A 19,242-nucleotide genomic window follows, 5' to 3' on the forward strand; every position below is an offset into this window, starting at 1 on the left:
ATGAGTTGAGGTGGAGAAGATAAATTTCAATTTCTAATGCGATTTGTAAGGTTGATTATAGAGAACTGGAACACTACTTGACGATAACCCGGGGTTATGCGATCAATGAGGACATTGATGGGGGACTGTCCGGGGAGTATGTGCCATTTTGCCAGAATGGCACAGCTGCAACCTTCCAACACAGTACGAAAATAGAATCAGAGGCCTTAATGGTTGGAAATTATTGCAAAGGAGGGTCAGAATATTCGGGAATTTTGAATTTTCAAAATTTCGATTGGCGAATGAATATTTCTGCGAAATACGAAAAATGGCCACTTTTTGATTGAAAAGTGACGAAAAACACAACAACAGCTAAGTAGTGAAAAACAGTCGGACGAGAAAGATATAAAACACGAAGCCTTTTATCGTGACGATCACGCACGATAAGACACTTAGGGGAAGGAAAAAAGAGCAGTACCTTCCCGTGCCATGATATAGGAGTAATAACGAAGTTTTTACAGGAAAATCACGAAAGCGGAGGCTTGGCCCCCCAGAGACAGTATATGTTGAAGGACTATAAAGAACTGACTTTTTGGCTACTCTGATGCAATAAACAATTGATTTAACACCGTAATTACTGGATATTTTAGAATATGAGTAGCTAGAAAGAGGAAAGAGTCATTCCATCTCCAATGGATTTAATACAGAACTGCTGTCACCAAAAACATAGTAAAATAGGATATTCAAGCCGTTTTTAATAGCAATCACGTAGTCTGAGGATCCGAGACCCAGCTATGTGGTTGTGTTCGCATGTAAACCAAAGCTGATTAAAAGTCGTTTGACTAATGGCCTGAAAATAGTAACTTTTTACTTAGCCCTTAACAGACCAGAAAGTCAACTGGCTAGGTCGAGACGGTGAAAAACGAGTAGAATTAAGGTAATTGACGCCTGCCAGTCGTTAGTAGTTACTTTTTCTACGCTCCGTCACTGTGTAGTATTTGGGCGAATTTTACAGTAAAAATTTTGCTTAATTTCGAAGGAAATGTTGCCCGAAATGTACATAGAAAACAGGCACTTGACTGAGTAAAATCTTGAATTTGCGCTTAGTTGTGTCCACTATTGTATGAAGAACAAAGAGTTATGGAAAAGCAATATCAAAGGTTTGCTATAATCCACAATCAAATTACAAAAACGAATAATTAAATTCTTTAAAGGTAAATATTCTTTATTGGTTTTAATTTCTTTATATTCATATTTAAATATTCTTTGTAATTTCTAATTTCTTCAATTTTTTTAATTGAAAACAAAATTTAAAAAAAAATCGCTATTACAAAAAAACTCTAGAAAGCTCATAAAAAACCCCGGAATTACATTACTACATATAGAAATCATTACTACCTGAGTGTAACATTACTACCTTTGAATGTCCCACTCAAGGAAGCAATTGATACAGCGGTCAGAAAACTATATGCGCAGGAAAGACCACCGGCAATGGGAAGAAAGACAATGAAAAGATTATAAAATATGGCCGTCAGCGAGGTGCATTTTGAATGCAATGAAACTTGGTTTGTTCAAAAAATTCGTTTGGCCATGGGTGCCTCTCTGGCCGTGATTTTAGCAAATATTTGGCTTAAGGAGTATGAACAAGCACTGAAAATGGAGATTCCAGAATTGACAACATGTGCCAGTCGGTCATATTCGGAACTTTGACCTTTAGAAAACGTTTAGTCTTTTGCATTTTGGGCTGAAATGCAATTTTTCAAAAATTTGATTTGAACATGTCGGGCTCAAGTTTCTCGCGACAACTGAAAAAACCAGAATAATTCGAAAAAAATTCGAACTACAATCGCGGGAAAAAAGTCAAAAATAGCAGCGGGAAATCGCAAATGACAACTTCGGATACATAATTTGAACGAGAGTAGATCTGTCTTATTCTTGGCAGAAGACGGAAAGTGACCGCGAGTGGAAAAGAAATAAATTAGATTGGACCAGAGTGAACCTTCGGTGGAAAGTTGAACAGCTGAAGCTGCGCAATGGTACAGACCAAAAACTTGTTTCTTGATTTAAAACTTGCTTATATCAAACCTCTCGAGTTAAACTTTGGTACCCAATCAATTCTAGAGTTGCTTTATAGTTTAGTTACTTAATTCTAGAAGTCAAGTCGGTATGCGAGTACCTAATTTAATTTTCTTGAGTGTGTTTTATGTTGTTATGTTGAGTTAGGGAGAGTTTTTAGGTTGACCCATCTGAGATGGATCAAAGGTCCACTGTCTAATAAAAAGTAACTATACACAAGGTTCCGACCTTGTTTTTAAAGGCGTTCGCGTATTTTGGGTACTTTGAGACCTGAGTATGGGGGCGTTCTTATTTTCTAGTGTGGGGGTGGGTATTTTGGTAGTGGTCTTTAAGCTGTAACCCGAATTGGCTCCAACCGCTTGAGGAAGAAAAACACAAGATATAGTGTCCCTTCTTGAGCCAATGGTTATAGGGCCTATTTTTCTTTGACCTCATATGTGACTTAAGTAGGCGACTGTTACGTACTGTTTTTTATGGCGCTCCTGGGTGTTTTTACATCATCAAGACTACGGGATCAAACCCACTTGACACAGCTCCGGGCTACATGCCCATTCTAGATTACCGGTGGAATGGTTCAACGGGAACGTGGCCACCTTCTGGTTGTACCGTGTTAGCTTTTGAGAAAACTTGAGAATGTTTCCCGGTGTGCTTTCCGAAAAGAGGCCTAGCTAACCGAGTAAAGGGGGCAACTAGGGGGACAAAAAGAACTAGTAAAAGTCGAAAAGCGAAACAAAAAATCAAAAAAGATTAGAAATAGGAACAAAAAACGATAAAACCTCAAAAAGGACAGTGGCTTTGACTTCCAAAATAGGTGGATCAAACCTTTATATTAATTAAAATAGTATACCCATACTGTTTTCCAATAAGACCGATCGTCTCGATCAAACCAGCAACGTTGTATAGGTACCCAAATGTGGTGCGTTATAAGATTTTCAGATAGCTTGTGACATCAGCGGACCACTGGGAGACTTGACTGGAAGAGGTGACCAGCGAAGTGAGAAAGTGGACAACTCGGAGACTTGATTGGAACAGGTGACAAGCCCAGGGGGAAAGTGTGACCAACCAACATAGCAGAACAGAGCAAACGGAGGAAAGGAGGTCAGAGGTGTTGTTTGGTCAACCGGGTATCGTTGAAATCCACGTTACATCAAAGGAAATAAGTTTAAAATTGGATAAGCGGATACCCACTGTTTTGAGGAAACGTTTTTACTTGAGCAGAGCTTGGAAACAGGCTCTACGGATTTTCTCTCGAGAGGTTTAGCACCCATTGTGCTTATGGGTAATTTTCGGCTTGAGTGGGGGTCTAGATAGGGGGGAGGTTCGAAGGGGGGGGGGGTGGTTAAGATAGAGGTTGGCGGTACAAAATTGTAAAAAGGGGGGACACATTATAGTAACTATACAATCAATATCGTTGATTTAGTTACATTAGTAGACCCAGAATCTAGAGCGATCCATCTATAGACTCAGAACAAGAGTTGCAACGCGATAAGATCCAAATTTATGATCGGATTAAGGTTTTATCGAATCGGCTAAAGTTACAGACTAACAAACAAGCCGTATTTCGACTTTCATCGGATTGAAACAGTGTAGGTATTTTTAGGGGACTTAGTAAAGAAAATTTTGTTGAACAGAATTGGGTTTTGGGGATTATTTTTTATACTAGAACTCTAGAGGTGGTACTCGGATAGTGGATCAGGTATCCCAATACTCGACATAAGGCACATTGGAATTCTTCAATCAGGCTAAGAAACACTTGAGCTACAAGGTTGGAAAAAGTACAAGAGTCTTGCCGGCAGTCTTGGGATAGTGATCTAAGTGTCCCAACAATCAGTCTTGGGATAGTGATCTAAGTATCCCGACACTTCAGCGAAGGGTCCTAGTAGAGTTCAGAAGAGTCCTGGGACAGCAACGAAGTGTACCAACACTTGGGCGAAGGGTCCTAGGAGGGTTCAGAAAAGTCCTGGGACAGCGACGAAGTGTACCAAAACCTGAGCAAAGGGTCCTAGGAGGTTTCAGGAAAGTCCTGGGACAGCAAAGAAGTGTACCAACACTTGAGCGAAGGGTCTTAGGAGGGTACACAAAAGTACTAGGACCGTACCAAAGTGTACGAAGACCCCATCGAAGTATCCCAACCTTTGAGAGAAAGGTACTAGGAGAGTACCAAGAAATCTTGGGACAGTATCAAAGCATTCCATAACTAGAGCGAAGGATCCTAAGGCCTGAAACTGAATTAGATTTAAAACTGATTTAGCAATTTCGACTGGTTTTAGTTTTTAATGCATTAGGGAGTTTTTTTTATAATTTCAATCGTATTTTACAATAGGGACTTTTAAATATTAAATTTGTAGGTAAAGAAAATTGTATATAAAAATCATGAAGCGAAATAGGGTATCGATAACTGAAAGAAGGGGAACAGGACTTAAGCAAACTCAAACCTCGTCGCAATGGACACAAACACAATCAAATCCGAAAGTGAGGAAAAAGAATATTTCGGTGAACATGGTTAATACAAGAAGCATGAAAGAACACAAAGCCAAGGAGAAAGCAAGGGAAGGACCGACTATACCGGCTAGAGAAACCGATCTTGAGACACCAGATCAGAAAACTGACGGTGTGGAAAGAAAGACGACGGAATCAACACCAATGCCAAATGCAGAAGAACAGGAGAAGAAAACAATAGAGTGTCGCCAATAGGCAGTGTAGATGAAACAACAAACAACACACCGGAGGCGATAAAAGACGACTCTCAAAGGAAGAGAACGTCGTTTACCTAGAAAATTGCTGTAATGGTCGGAATGAAGCCAAGCGAGAAGGAGGAGATAACGACAGTGACCGAAAAAAGTAAAACCTTTGGGACAGTTTTGACGATAACGACGGAAACCAGGAAGGGTAAGGAGGAAGCCACGCAAGAAGCAACAGCTAGCCAAGATAAGCGAGCTGATGGAACGAAAACAGCTTCAGTAGAGCTGGGAGACTTAATGACAAAGTTAAGTGAAATAGACAAAAAGTTGAAGTGCAGTGAGGAGGCCCGCCAATAGCTGAAAAGCTGAAAAAGGAAATAAAACACAACAAAATGGAGAAATTGGATAACTACTGCGTCTGAGCAAGGGCCACAGAAAAAAAGCTACACCAGATGTCGGACCATTGAGGCTACCGACAAAGAGCGAGAGAAACATATCAAGAAGGATATGGAAGAAATGAAGAAACGGTGTGACACCGTGAATGAGCAGTTGTGGAATCTGAAGACCAGAATGGATACAGTGAGCAAGGATCAAACTGAAAATTTTTGTGCAATACATTCCAAACTGGACGCACTCTTGAGAAACTCTAAAGCACAAGATAAATTAGTGGCAGACAAACCACAGGGAACTAGGGTCGACTTTGTAGAACCGCAGCGGAAGAAAAGTGAGTCCACACCGCTATCTGAGATGGATCAAAGGTCCACTGTCTAATAAAAAGTAACTATACACAAGGTTCCGACCTTGTTTTTAAAGGCGTTCGCGTATTTTGGGTACTTTGAGACCTGAGTATGGGGGCGTTCTTATTTTCTAGTGTGGGGGTGGGTATTTTGGTAGTGGTCTTTAAGCTGTAACCCGAATTGGCTCCAACCGCTTGAGGAAGAAAAACACAAGATATAGTGTCCCTTCTTGAGCCAATGGTTATAGGGCCTATTTTTCTTTGACCTCATATGTGACTTAAGTAGGCGACTGTTACGTACTGTTTTTTATGGCGCTCCTGGGTGTTTTTACATCATCAAGACTACGGGATCAAACCCACTTGACACAGCTCCGGGCTACATGCCCATTCTAGATTACCGGTGGAATGGTTCAACGGGAACGTGGCCACCTTCTGGTTGTACCGTGTTAGCTTTTGAGAAAACTTGAGAATGTTTCCCGGTGTGCTTTCCGAAAAGAGGCCTAGCTAACCGAGTAAAGGGGGCAACTAGGGGGACAAAAAGAACTAGTAAAAGTCGAAAAGCGAAACAAAAAATCAAAAAAGATTAGAAATAGGAACAAAAAACGATAAAACCTCAAAAAGGACAGTGGCTTTGACTTCCAAAATAGGTGGATCAAACCTTTATATTAATTAAAATAGTATACCCATACTGTTTTCCAATAAGACCGATCGTCTCGATCAAACCAGCAACGTTGTATAGGTACCCAAATGTGGTGCGTTATAAGATTTTCAGATAGCTTGTGACATCAGCGGACCACTGGGAGACTTGACTGGAAGAGGTGACCAGCGAAGTGAGAAAGTGGACAACTCGGAGACTTGATTGGAACAGGTGACAAGCCCAGGGGGAAAGTGTGACCAACCAACATAGCAGAACAGAGCAAACGGAGGAAAGGAGGTCAGAGGTGTTGTTTGGTCAACCGGGTATCGTTGAAATCCACGTTACATCAAAGGAAATAAGTTTAAAATTGGATAAGCGGATACCCACTGTTTTGAGGAAACGTTTTTACTTGAGCAGAGCTTGGAAACAGGCTCTACGGATTTTCTCTCGAGAGGTTTAGCACCCATTGTGCTTATGGGTAATTTTCGGCTTGAGTGGGGGTCTAGATAGGGGGGAGGTTCGAAGGGGGGGTGGTTAAGATAGAGGTTGGCGGTACAAAATTGTAAAAAGGGGGGACACATTATAGTAACTATACAATCAATATCGTTGATTTAGTTACATTAGTAGACCCAGAATCTAGAGCGATCCATCTATAGACTCAGAACAAGAGTTGCAACGCGATAAGATCCAAATTTATGATCGGATTAAGGTTTTATCGAATCGGCTAAAGTTACAGACTAACAAACAAGCCGTATTTCGACTTTCATCGGATTGAAACAGTGTAGGTATTTTTAGGGGACTTAGTAAAGAAAATTTTGTTGAACAGAATTGGGTTTTGGGGATTATTTTTTATACTAGAACTCTAGAGGTGGTACTCGGATAGTGGATCAGGTATCCCAATACTCGACATAAGGCACATTGGAATTCTTCAATCAGGCTAAGAAACACTTGAGCTACAAGGTTGGAAAAAGTACAAGAGTCTTGCCGGCAGTCTTGGGATAGTGATCTAAGTGTCCCAACAATCAGTCTTGGGATAGTGATCTAAGTATCCCGACACTTTAGCGAAGGGTCCTAGTAGAGTTCAGAAGAGTCCTGGGACAGCAACGAAGTGTACCAACACTTGGGCGAAGGGTCCTAGGAGGGTTCAGAAAAGTCCTGGGACAGCGACGAAGTGTACCAAAACCTGAGCAAAGGGTCCTAGGAGGTTTCAGGAAAGTCCTGGGACAGCAAAGAAGTGTACCAACACTTGAGCGAAGGGTCTTAGGAGGGTACACAAAAGTACTAGGACCGTACCAAAGTGTACGAAGACCCCATCGAAGTATCCCAACCTTTGAGAGAAAGGTACTAGGAGAGTACCAAGAAATCTTGGGACAGTATCAAAGCATTCCATAACTAGAGCGAAGGATCCTAAGGCCTGAAACTGAATTAGATTTAAAACTGATTTAGCAATTTCGACTGGTTTTAGTTTTTAATGCATTAGGGAGTTTTTTTTATAATTTCAATCGTATTTTACAATAGGGACTTTTAAATATTAAATTTGTAGGTAAAGAAAATTGTATATAAAAATCATGAAGCGAAATAGGGTATCGATAACTGAAAGAAGGGGAACAGGACTTAAGCAAACTCAAACCTCGTCGCAATGGACACAAACACAATCAAATCCGAAAGTGAGGAAAAAGAATATTTCGGTGAACATGGTTAATACAAGAAGCATGAAAGAACACAAAGCCAAGGAGAAAGCAAGGGAAGGACCGACTATACCGGCTAGAGAAACCGATCTTGAGACACCAGATCAGAAAACTGACGGTGTGGAAAGAAAGACGACGGAATCAACACCAATGCCAAATGCAGAAGAACAGGAGAAGAAAACAATAGAGTGTTGCCAATAGGCAGTGTAGATGAAACAACAAACAACACACCGGAGGCGATAAAAGACGACTCTCAAAGGAAGAGAACGTCGTTTACCTAGAAAATTGCTGTAATGGTCGGAATGAAGCCAAGCGAGAAGGAGGAGAGAACGACAGTGACCGAAAAAAGTAAAACCTTTGGGACAGTTTTGACGATAACGACGGAAACCAGGAAGGGTAAGGAGGAAGCCACGCAAGAAGCAACAGCTAGCCAAGATAAGCGAGCTGATGGAACGAAAACAGCTTCAGTAGAGCTGGGAGACTTAATGACAAAGTTAAGTGAAATAGACAAAAAGTTGAAGTGCAGTGAGGAGGCCCGCCAATAGCTGAAAAAGGAAATAAAACACAACAAAATGGAGAAATTGGATAACTACTGCGTCTGAGCAAGGGCCACAGAAAAAAAGCTACACCAGATGTCGGACCATTGAGGCTACCGACAAAGAGCGAGAGAAACATATCAAGAAGGATATGGAAGAAATGAAGAAACGGCGTGACACCGTGAATGAGCAGTTGTGGAATCTGAAGACCAGAATGGATACAGTGAGCAAGGATCAAGCTGAAAATTTTTGTGCAATACAGTCCAAACTGGACGCACTCTTGAGAAACTCTAAAGCACAAGATAAATTAGTGGCAGACAAACCACAGGGAACTAGGGTCGACTTTGTAGAACCGCAGCGGAAGAAAAGTGAGTCCACACCGCTACCCCGGATTGCAACGAGCATAGGAGCAAAAGGGTCCAAGACTACTATGAAGGGTGGAACCAAAGGCTCGACGAATGCACCGGGGAACTAAGGGGGAAAAGTGTAACACCTGACGCCATGACGTGGGCGAGTACCTGGGAAATATTGAACAGAACACTTGAAGCATTTGCTACAAGGAGTACAGAGTCGAGTGACCGGGGAAGTGATAAATCCAGGAAGACATTCAAGAAACCAAAAAAATTTAAAGACGACTCGGATGGCTGCATTGACACCTGAGTAGAAGTCGTGAGTCGACATCTAGAACAGGACAACCTGAATGACAAAAAGCAGGCCTGCACCGCATTACTAAGCAATTTAGAAGGCACCGCACAAAAACGCGTGGTAGCAAAGAAAAAGGAGGAGCGTGATACAGCGGACAAAGATTTCGAGATACTGTTTTATCGATTCGGATGAGGAATGAAGGGTCATCAAGCGATGATGAGATTTGAAAAAAGAAGACAAAAGTAAGACGAGTCAATCGATCGATTCCTGTATGATCTTGAGTGCTTGATGAGAAGAAGCGACCCGGAAGATTCGACGACCAAAAGAAAATTCAGCATCGCTTCAAAGTTTATTGGCGGGTTGAGAAGTGACGACTTGAGAACGATGCTGGCAACACATTATACACTATCAAAGGATAATGCACCAACCCCAGAAGAAATGAGACAAAAGTCAAGAGAGTACATGTTGATGAAACCAAAACAGTACTCGTTCTCAGAACGCAGGAACATGCAAAGTGGAGCAAGCTACAAAGGTCGTCATGGTACAAGCCTAGAGACGACAGGGACAAACGTAGTTCATGCGCCAATTGTGGATCAGCGGATCATCATGTGGCAGGTTGCACGACATACAAGCAAGGTATGAAAAGCTTGTGATACGCATCAGGGGAAGAGGATAAGAATCAAACCGAGTAACATGAGTTTTAGAGTGGCTTGATTATTAAGATAGACGCGAGGTGTTTTCTGTAACCAAGAAGGCCATTTCAGGATGGACTGTCCTTTGTTTTAGGAGGCGGTGAAGAATCAGAATCACCCGAAACACAAACTGGCACTGGCTGCAGTGCAAAATACCAGGAATACACAAGCTGAAAATGATTTGAACAAAAAAGCAGCAGCTGGTGGTGAATTATCAACAAAGACAGTGAAGGCCGTGACACAAAAAAAAGATGCCACGGGGCCGAGATGAGAAATTCTCTAGAGATAAACTACGAGAGAGCAGCTGCAGAGGCAATCAACAAAGTGATGCAAGACTTGGCGACCAAAGAAATCGAGCAACAGCTGAAACAGGAAAAAGAAAAACAGAGATTGAATGATTGAATGAAACACTCTCTATGACAAGACCAGAACCAGAGACCGGAGAGAACTCAAGGACTGCATCACAAAAATTTGGGCAAGAATCATGTCAATAATCACAGTGGGCGGCCACGAAGTAACAAGAAACTTGAGTGAACTGAGTGATCAGACAAAAATGCACATAGATGTGTACGCGGATTACTTGAGCGCAATAAGCCCGCAAACTCCTTCTAGAGCTTTAAGGGCATTACTCAGTGAAGTGGTAGTAAATCAGTTGGCATAGACAACAGATAAACGCAAGTCTAGGGTCCAAATGAGGTCATGCCGAATATAGATGGAATAAACATCTACACAAAAACGATGATAACATGTGATGAGGATCTAGTCGGGCAAATCTACGTTGGTAGAGAAGAACTAGAAGTGAGATCGATCGGACACTGCGCTATGTTAGAAGAAGATGCAATGTATCTGGGAACAGAGGCAGACGTATCGGCACACGAACTGGAAAATAGCATAAAAAAGACTCAATTGCGTGGGTTATTGGACACAGGAGCCGTCTTGAGTGTCATACCAATTGAAACATGGAAAAGAATGGGGTTTGACAAAGTTGACTTGATAGACTCAAGAAGACGGTTGTCAGCGGCAAATAAAGTTGCGCTACGGGTTCTAGGAAGGACACCAATATTAGCCTTAAATCCGGCGGAACGCAGTTTGTGAATGAGCTTTCTGGTAGTTGAGAATCTAAATGTATCTGACCAACTTATTTTAGGCAGAGATTCCATCAGGAGTTTCTATGTAACAATTAATCTTAACAATGCGATGTTCAGGATTCGGGACCCGGAAAGAAAGTGCGTGATTAAACCGGTAAATTTGGTAATGGTGAATTAAATTAAGACTCCAGTTTTCTTGAATTGGACGGTAAGGCTGAAAAGCAAATGAGCCAGCGATAGTAAGTTTGCGGATGAAAAATTTCAATGAATTAAGTGACAAAACACAAGTATGCAAAATGCCGAATCCGAATAATCAAAGTGCTGCTTTTTGAGGAAGATCCTTCTCGATAATCAAGAGTGGCCTCTGCGTCAGTGTCTTGTTGAATACTCTTGATATACCAATCACAACCAAGAGGGGAAGGAAGCTGGGATACGCACTACCTTTGAAAACTAGATATGAAATGACTGAAAATGTGAAAGAAAAAGAAGTTATTCATTGCCCGAATCATAGGGATAAGATTTGTATCTTGAGAAGGTTGAAGAAAATTAAATAATCATCAAGGCTTATGAAGTCGCTTAAATCAGAGACGGACGATGGATTTTCGAGCTCTTCGAATTTTCCGGAAAGACCCACATTAGAGTAATTAGAAATGGATAAACCGGTATTACCAGAAATAAAACACTTGGGGGGTAAAATAACGGACGAACAGCTCGAGGCCATCAAGGATGTGTTAGATCGGAATCAAGACGTTTTTTCGAAACATAGGGCAGACATTGGATGCTGTAATTTCGTTGAACATGAAATAGAGCTCGAGGAGTCGGCGGTACCGCATAGGGATGGGGCGAGGCGTATGACCCCTATCAAACTGGATGCATGTAGAAAAGAGATAGAGACCATACTAGAATATGATATGATAGAACCATCCAAATCACAGTGGGTGTGTGGAGTAGTGATGGCTAAGAAGAAAAGAGACCAACTAAAACTTTGTTGTGGCTTTCGGTATCTGAACTCCGTCATAGTGAAGGATGCCTATCCCGTACCTAGAATCGATGAGAGCCTCTCGAAATCAGGAGATGCAAAATTTTTTACAACACTTGATTTAGGTTCGGCTTTTTGGCAGGTACCCCTGAGGAAACAGGATTCTGGGACAAGACAGGATTTTCTTGCGGGCTGGTGCTGTTTCAATGGAAGAAGATGCCCTTTGGCCTTTGCAATGCCACAGCCACGTTGCAACGATTGATGGCACATGCACTGACAAGTGTAACGAAGAAATATGCTAATTTGGTAATGTGTTACGTGGATGACGTGGTGATTGTGACACCTACTCCAATGGATCACACCGAAGGAGTAGACGAGGTGTTCGCTTGCATGAAAAGAGCAGGACTAAAATGCAAGCCATCGAAGTGTTAGATTCTCAAGGATTCGGTCAAATACCTGGGAGGATGTCGGACAAGCATGGCATTAGGTCAGACCCAGGCGCGGTAGATGCGGTGCTGACTTGGAAATCACCGAAAACGGAGCATCAAATAATGAGCTTCTTGGGTTTTGCGAACTATTACAGGGAGTGTATCAAGGGCTAAGCAGACGAAGTATATCGAATGCATCAACTCATGAGGCACAAGGACAAGAAAATCACGTAGAATAACGCGGCAGAGGAACCATTTCAAATAATAAAGAGAGAGCTGTGCGAAGCATCTGTGCTATGGATGCCCACGGAAAAGGAAATGTACGTGCTGGACACGGATGCATCGGTGGTAGCGATCTCTGGAATACTCAACCAAGAACAGGAGTGGAATGGGAAGACAGTTTTGAGACCGATTGCTTACAGGAGCATAGTCTGTCTTGTAGAAAAATACAGGGCATACCTGAATAGCGAGCCATTCAAGTTACGAGTCGAAAACAGAGCACTCAATTGGTTGAAAACGTAATCAATGGACCAGAGCTACATTGAGAGATGGATAGCGCGCCTGGTTGGTTATAACATGATTATTGAGCAAAGAACAAGGGACAAACATCAAAATGCCGACAGCTTGAGCAAGAGGACGGAATTCTATGAGAGACAGGAGCAAAGGGAGGCCGACAGGCCGGAAATCAAAGATGGTTTCTCATTTATGGACAAGGAGAGGTATGACAGTCTGCCACTCACGAGATGGCTTGACAAGTCAGGGAAACCAATAGAGGACCATCCCGGGCTGCCAGCTGAACATGAGACGGAGGAAATTCTCAAGAGAAATGCAGGGATGCCAATGGAAATGATGCTCAAGTCGAAGATAGTGAATGAAACACTAAAAGCAAAACGCTACGACCTCGATGAAGTGGAGACAAGAAGAGTGACGATAGGAGAGGATCTGAGGAGACTACTCGAGAAATTAGCAGTCGATAAACCGGTAATCCGGAGCAATGATAAAGAAAAACCGGAAATCACCATAATGAAAAGAGGGGAAGCGGCTAATGGCGAGTACTCAACGATAGGTAAGCAACCTGACTACAAAGAAGTTGTGCGAACATTGGTCGAGAAAAACTCAGAGGACATACTAAGACGGACTACGTTTTGGGAAGAAGAAAATTGCATTCAAGGAGGAAGCCGAACACCTAGGACCAGATCAAGAGTCCGGGGAGTGGTCGAAACCAAAAGGAGACAGTGAGGAAGAGAATTTGTCCGGGGAGTCGGAAGAATGGGATGATGACTCGGAGAAGAGTGGTGATGACCAAGACAATCTTTGCATGATATTAGTAGAAGAGAAAATGAGGCACCACGACAGAGAACTACAAACTGACCCTTTCTCGGGGACGTACAACCTAGAGCAAGAGGATGCGTATGGAGGAGAAGAGCTTGAGAATATAGCGGTGTCAAGGAAACCATTCAGGGAGCTATCGTGCAATTCAAATGTCAGGACGAAACTGGAACCGGACGATGAAAGGGAGGTCTTGAGAAGGATAGTTTGCTTTAAGCTAAAAGACGACATCCACAGTCCCGGAAAACTGAATGGTCAAATGATGGCATTGAAGGAACACGTCAAAACGAGATACAGACTGTCGGATCTGATACGAGCCCAGAAGAATGACAAGATGACGAGTAAACTCCCTACATGGATCCGGACGGGAGTCAAGGAGAAAGGAGACCTGGAGGAGGATAGTTACATCAAGATCTTGAGAAGCTCTACAAAGAGAAAAGGACTTACTCTATCACACAGCTGATGGTGTAGTAGCCTGTAGGAGGAAAGATGAAGAGAAGATATTACACATGCATAATCTCATCATACTGCCACAGCTATACCAGACGGAAGTGTTGTTCAGATCGCACGACCAGATGGGACATCAGGGGATAGACAAGGTACAACAAAGAATATCACACAAGTTTGATTGGCCAGGGTTGAGAAAGGCTTGTGAAAGTTGGGTGAACGCATGCTTGTCGTGTTTGCAAGTAAAAGACCCTAGAAAATCGAAATTCTCACTTAATTCCGTGGAAATCTCGGAGTTTAACGAGGTCGCGCAGATAGACCATCAGAAGATCTGCATAGCCGACTCGGGATACAATCAGATTCTGGTAATCATAGACCACGGTAACTCAGATTAATCATCGCCTTCAAATTTAGACCATTGGGACAACGTTTTAGAAGAATATCTGGGCACCGACTGTGGGGTTAACTTTAATTCTCATTCTTTCATTTGTGAAAGTACTTTAGATCATTCAAGGCGAACATTATCTGGCGATCACTCAACCTTGGTCTATTCAGTGTCAACTCCGGGCACGAGCAAAAACCCAATCGCTATAAAAAAATTCTCCGAGAAGCCAACAGACTTAGTACCAGAAACTCCCTCATACAGCTCGTCCCGTACGAGAAGTAACCCAGGTCCCCAAAAACTTTACGGAGAGAGGCGATTCATCCACCAAGTGTTACCATTGGTTGCCGTAAAAGACGTTGTTGGCTCAGAAGATATATCGTTGATGTTGTTTTCCTCAAACAACAGATGCCAGATCTCTACCTTTTTTTCCGTTCACCCTCGGCATTCTTGACGCCTTCGGAGGGCATCCCAGCAAGACCAACCTTTGTGGCCGAAACGACACAAGGCTCTCACTCGACCACATCTTCAATGAACCCGAAACTCGCGGTTTTGTTCTACTACGGAGGAACTCCCATTGGAGGATACAGAAGATGCGGGAGCGATATTTCGTCATCATTAGATACCGAAATAAGAGCAGAAGCAGATCTTTTCATCGAACATTTAACTCAGCAGTTTAAACTCTCGAAACTTATTCAGATTGATTCAGTACCATTTTCTTACCATTGGCTCATCTGGAACAATTTGTTAAATTTTTAATACGTTCGTTTCCTAATTATTAGCGGACATATTAGTGGGTTCTATGTTGACCGATTTTTTTTTTGCAATTGTCAATTTTAGTTAGTTTCATGATGTTTTATTTGTTAAACTATACATAAACCCTACTGTACATTGCACTTATTTTTACTTTCCTTCTTTAATTTTGAATTGCGGCATATATCTGTATCGAATTGTATGTAGCCTCTAAAAGATATCTCATTTTCATCTCCGTGTGCTTTTGTATATTCTTTTGTAAATTACATTGGTGCTGAAAATTGATTCTTTTTGTTTTAAACTTCGGATCCCGTGGGGCGAAAGGAGAATGGAGTATATCTGTGATATTGGCTACTTAGTAAAAAGGCAGATATAAATTTTTTGTGCATTGGGGAATTTTGTGATTGTGAATTTTAACGTAGTAACCTTGACTTGTAGCAACTAATTAGTTACCAGTCAGTTGTGCTTTATACGAAGTCCAGTGGACTTCGCGTCACGATTGTTCTCTTTAGACAACAGTCAGCTTCATTTCAACACAAATACGTTTACTCTTTAAACATAGCTTGGTTAGCTTTCGCATACCATTGGTGTCTGTACACTTCTTACTTCTTACTAGCTTGTGCCCTGCGCAACAAATGCACTATTTTGAGCGTTTTTTTGCTGGGATTTGAGCAATTTAACCGGTTTTGAACGGTTTGATTGTATTTAGAAAACTTAGAGCAGTTTTTGACCGTTTTGAGAGCAATCGTCAAAAATAACCGCTCAAACCGCTCAACCTTTTGTTCCAATCATTTGGTCAATACATAATTCGATCACCTCTACTCGGGGGACAAAACAGAAAGCGTTCACAATCCGCAAGATTGATGATAACGTAATTATTCAAAAACCTGGCTTACTGGAACACTAAATTTGAAAAACTTCTAGTAAAATTTATACAGTTTTTTCATCACTATTCTTGTTCTGTCATTTCTCTATTTTTTCATAGGTTCTGATTGACGATAAAACCAGCAACAACCGAATTCAAATTGTCGTGAAACTTTCAATGGAAATCGATCCAAAAATCTTTAATCTACAGTAAAAACTCCATTGGTTGCAAGCTTGCGGAGATTTTGTAACGAAAAATTTGTAGTAGAATTGAATCACATACGCTGATGAGAGCTTAAGTATTTGTTGAAAAAACTGGATATTCATAAAACATCGATTAATGGAAAGGTTTTACCTTGTGACCATATCAAAATTTCCTTGCTTTTTGCTTGTAAAAGTAATCATAGAGTAGTACGTAGCAGATATTGGGGATTGATTTGCTAAGAACTATAGTTTTCTCTTATTTTTTTCTATGGTTCAGAAAGGAAATTGATAACTGACCTGGAAAAGATGAAAAAATTTATGTTTTGCTAACAATTGAAAATTTCAAGATAATAATGTACATCATTCTCAACCAAAAAGTTACTTCAATTTAGAAATTTAGAGTTGAAACAGCAACTTAAAAATATCAGGTCGAGAAAATAAGTTGAAGCTTATTTTTTGAAAAGGATTTATGGTATTAATTCTGCTTCTGATTAATGAACATTCGTTGAAATGATACGTTCGTAAAAGTAATCATAGATTAGTGCGTAGCAGATATTGGGGATTGATTTGCTAAGAACAATGGTTTTATCTTGTTTTTTTTCTATGGTTCAGAAAGGAAATTGATAACTGACCTGGAAAAGATGAAAAAATGTATGTTTTGCTAACATTTGAAAATTTCAAGATAATATTATACATCATTCTCAACCAAAAATTTACTTCAATATAAAAATTTAGAGTTGGAACAGCAACATACAAATATCAGGTCGAGAAAATAAGTTGAAGCTTATTTTTTGAAAAGGATTTATGGTATTAATTCTGCTTCTGATTAATGAACGTTCGTTGAAATGATACATTTTCACCTCTAAAACTCAATTTTCAAATGGAACTTTGTTCAAATTGGTTTCAGTTGGAAGATAGTAGATGGAGCAGAAACTGAGAAATTATCATATTGAGATAGAAACTCAATTTAATTCATTGGTACTTTAGCGATTTTTTATTAAAACTTAGCTTATATTTTACATCTTCAGAAAAAATCTAACGTAAAAGTGTAATGCTTGGAACATTTTTTATCATTTGATATACTCGGTTAACTTATATGAAAATTCAGATTTTTTGAGAATAATTTGTAGTGAAGTAAACCAAACTGCCACATATTTTTGAAGATGATACATGAAGCATGAATCAAAAATTTACTTTCAAGATCTACATTGCATTCTTTTGGATAAAATAATTTGATGTAGAAAGATTTTTAGAGAAAATAATATGGAGCCTGCTGAAAAATTCTGAACAAACTAATACTTTAGCAGAACCAGATGTATGATCTCCTAATTCTATGAATTTTAAGCAGAATAATTTCAATTAGATGCACAGTAAAAATTTAGTCCTGTTTGGCTTCAGTTTTTTTTTTCAATTAGAAAATTACGATGAATTATAATAATAAATTTAGCAAAAATATTCAATTGTTACAGTTTCCACCTTGATTTCGTTTCCTTAACCGATGTCAGATCGATGTGAGAGGGGTCTTTTCGATGTTATAAATGTTGCAGAAATATGGAACTAAGTTCCCTTGTGTATATCTAGTTCCGAAGGTTTTGCAGATTATAAACAATAGAGCTGCTCTTAATTGATTGTAAGATATCAACGTAAAAATACACCTTTATAAATTAAGTTTATACATGTGCTTTCGAATGCTTACAATAGCACCGATTTTTTTGCACTTCGACATTTTTGAGAAAACTTTCGACAAAAATCAAGAACAAAAAGAGATTTACAATTTTTTTTGCAAGAAAAGTGATGGTTAATGATTCCAAAAGTTAGGTTTTTGCTGAAATAGTTTGCTGTAGCATTTAAACAAGGGAACCAAAAGGAAAACATGTACAAATTACATGGAAATAATTAGCAGTTATCAGTTAAATTGACACTATTTTCTCCTAAACTCCTCAGTTTTGACTAATTTTTCTTGCAAAATGAGTTCAAGAGCGAAATAATGCAAGAAGCAGAAAGCAAGAATAAGCTTAAGACACAGAAAATTTTTAGGGAAAATCAATGAAAAATATGTTGTAGAAGGAGCAATGATAAAGAAAAACCGGAAATCACCATATTGAAAAGATGGGAAGCGGCTCATGGCGAGTACTCAACGATAGGTAAGCAACCTGACTACAAAGAATTTATGCGAACATTGGTCGAGAAAAACTCAGATGACATACTAAGACGGACTACGTTTCGGAAGAAGAAAATTGCATTCAAGGAGGAAGCCGAACACCTAGGACCAGATCAAGAGTCCGGGGAGTGGTCGAAATCAGAAGGAGACAGTGAGGAAGAGAATTTGTCCGGGGAGTCGGAAGAATGGGATGATGACTCGGAGAAGAGTGGTGATGACCAAGACAATCTTTGCATGATATTAGTAGAAGAGAAAATGAGGCACCACGACAGAGAACTACAAACTGACCCTTTCTCGGGGACGTACAACCTAGAGCAGGAGGATGCGTATGGAGGAGAAGAGCTTGAGAATATAGCGGTGTCAAGGAAACCATTCAGGGAGCTATCGTGCAATTCAAATGTCAGGACGAACCTGGAACCGGACGATGAAAGGGAGGTCTTGAGAAGGATAGTTTGCTTTAAGCTAAAAGACAACATCCACAGTCCCGGAAAATTGAATGGTCAAATGATGTCATTGAAGGAACACGTCAAAGCGAGATACAGACTGTCGGATCTGATACGAGCCCAGAAGAATGACAAGATGACGAGTAAACTCTCTACATGGATCCGGACGGGAGTCAAGGAGAAAGGAGACCTGGAGGAAGATAGTTACAAGATCTTGAGATAGCTCTACAAAGAGAAAAGGACTTACTCTATCACACAGTTGATGGTGTAGTCGCCTGTAGGAGGAAAGATGAAGAGAATATATTACACAGGCATAATCTCATCATACTGCACAGCTATACCAGACGGAAGTGTTGTTCAGATCGCACGACCAGATGGGACATCAGGGGATAGACAAGGTACAACAAAGAATATCACACAAGTTTTATTGGCCAGGGTTGAGAAAGGCTTGTGAAAGTTGGGTGAACGCATGCTTGTCGTGTTTGCAAGTAAAA

At 40.6% G+C, this 19,242-nt stretch overlaps 3 protein-coding genes across 3 annotated transcripts in view; all 3 read left to right on the forward strand.

Moving 5' to 3' along the window:
- LOC134848877 (uncharacterized) overlaps positions 1–19,242 on the forward strand; it is a 572,430-nt gene that overhangs the window by 250,346 nt on the left and 302,842 nt on the right. The window lies entirely within an intron of this gene.
- The window catches only part of LOC134848890 (soma ferritin-like), a 237,886-nt gene that overhangs the window by 152,600 nt on the left and 66,044 nt on the right, over positions 1–19,242 (forward strand). The gene's annotated exons all lie outside the window — the stretch shown is intronic.
- Positions 9,417–12,169, forward strand: LOC134848105 (uncharacterized). Its single transcript, XM_063865452.1, has 3 exons — positions 9,417–9,614; positions 9,765–9,876; positions 11,880–12,169. Exons 1-3 carry the CDS (start codon positions 9,417–9,419, stop codon positions 12,167–12,169), a joined length of 600 nt encoding a protein of 199 aa, XP_063721522.1.

This window comes from Symsagittifera roscoffensis, chromosome 6 (genome assembly GCF_963678635.1).
Source record: "Symsagittifera roscoffensis chromosome 6, txSymRosc1.1, whole genome shotgun sequence".
Taxonomy (NCBI): domain Eukaryota; kingdom Metazoa; phylum Xenacoelomorpha; order Acoela; family Convolutidae; genus Symsagittifera; species Symsagittifera roscoffensis.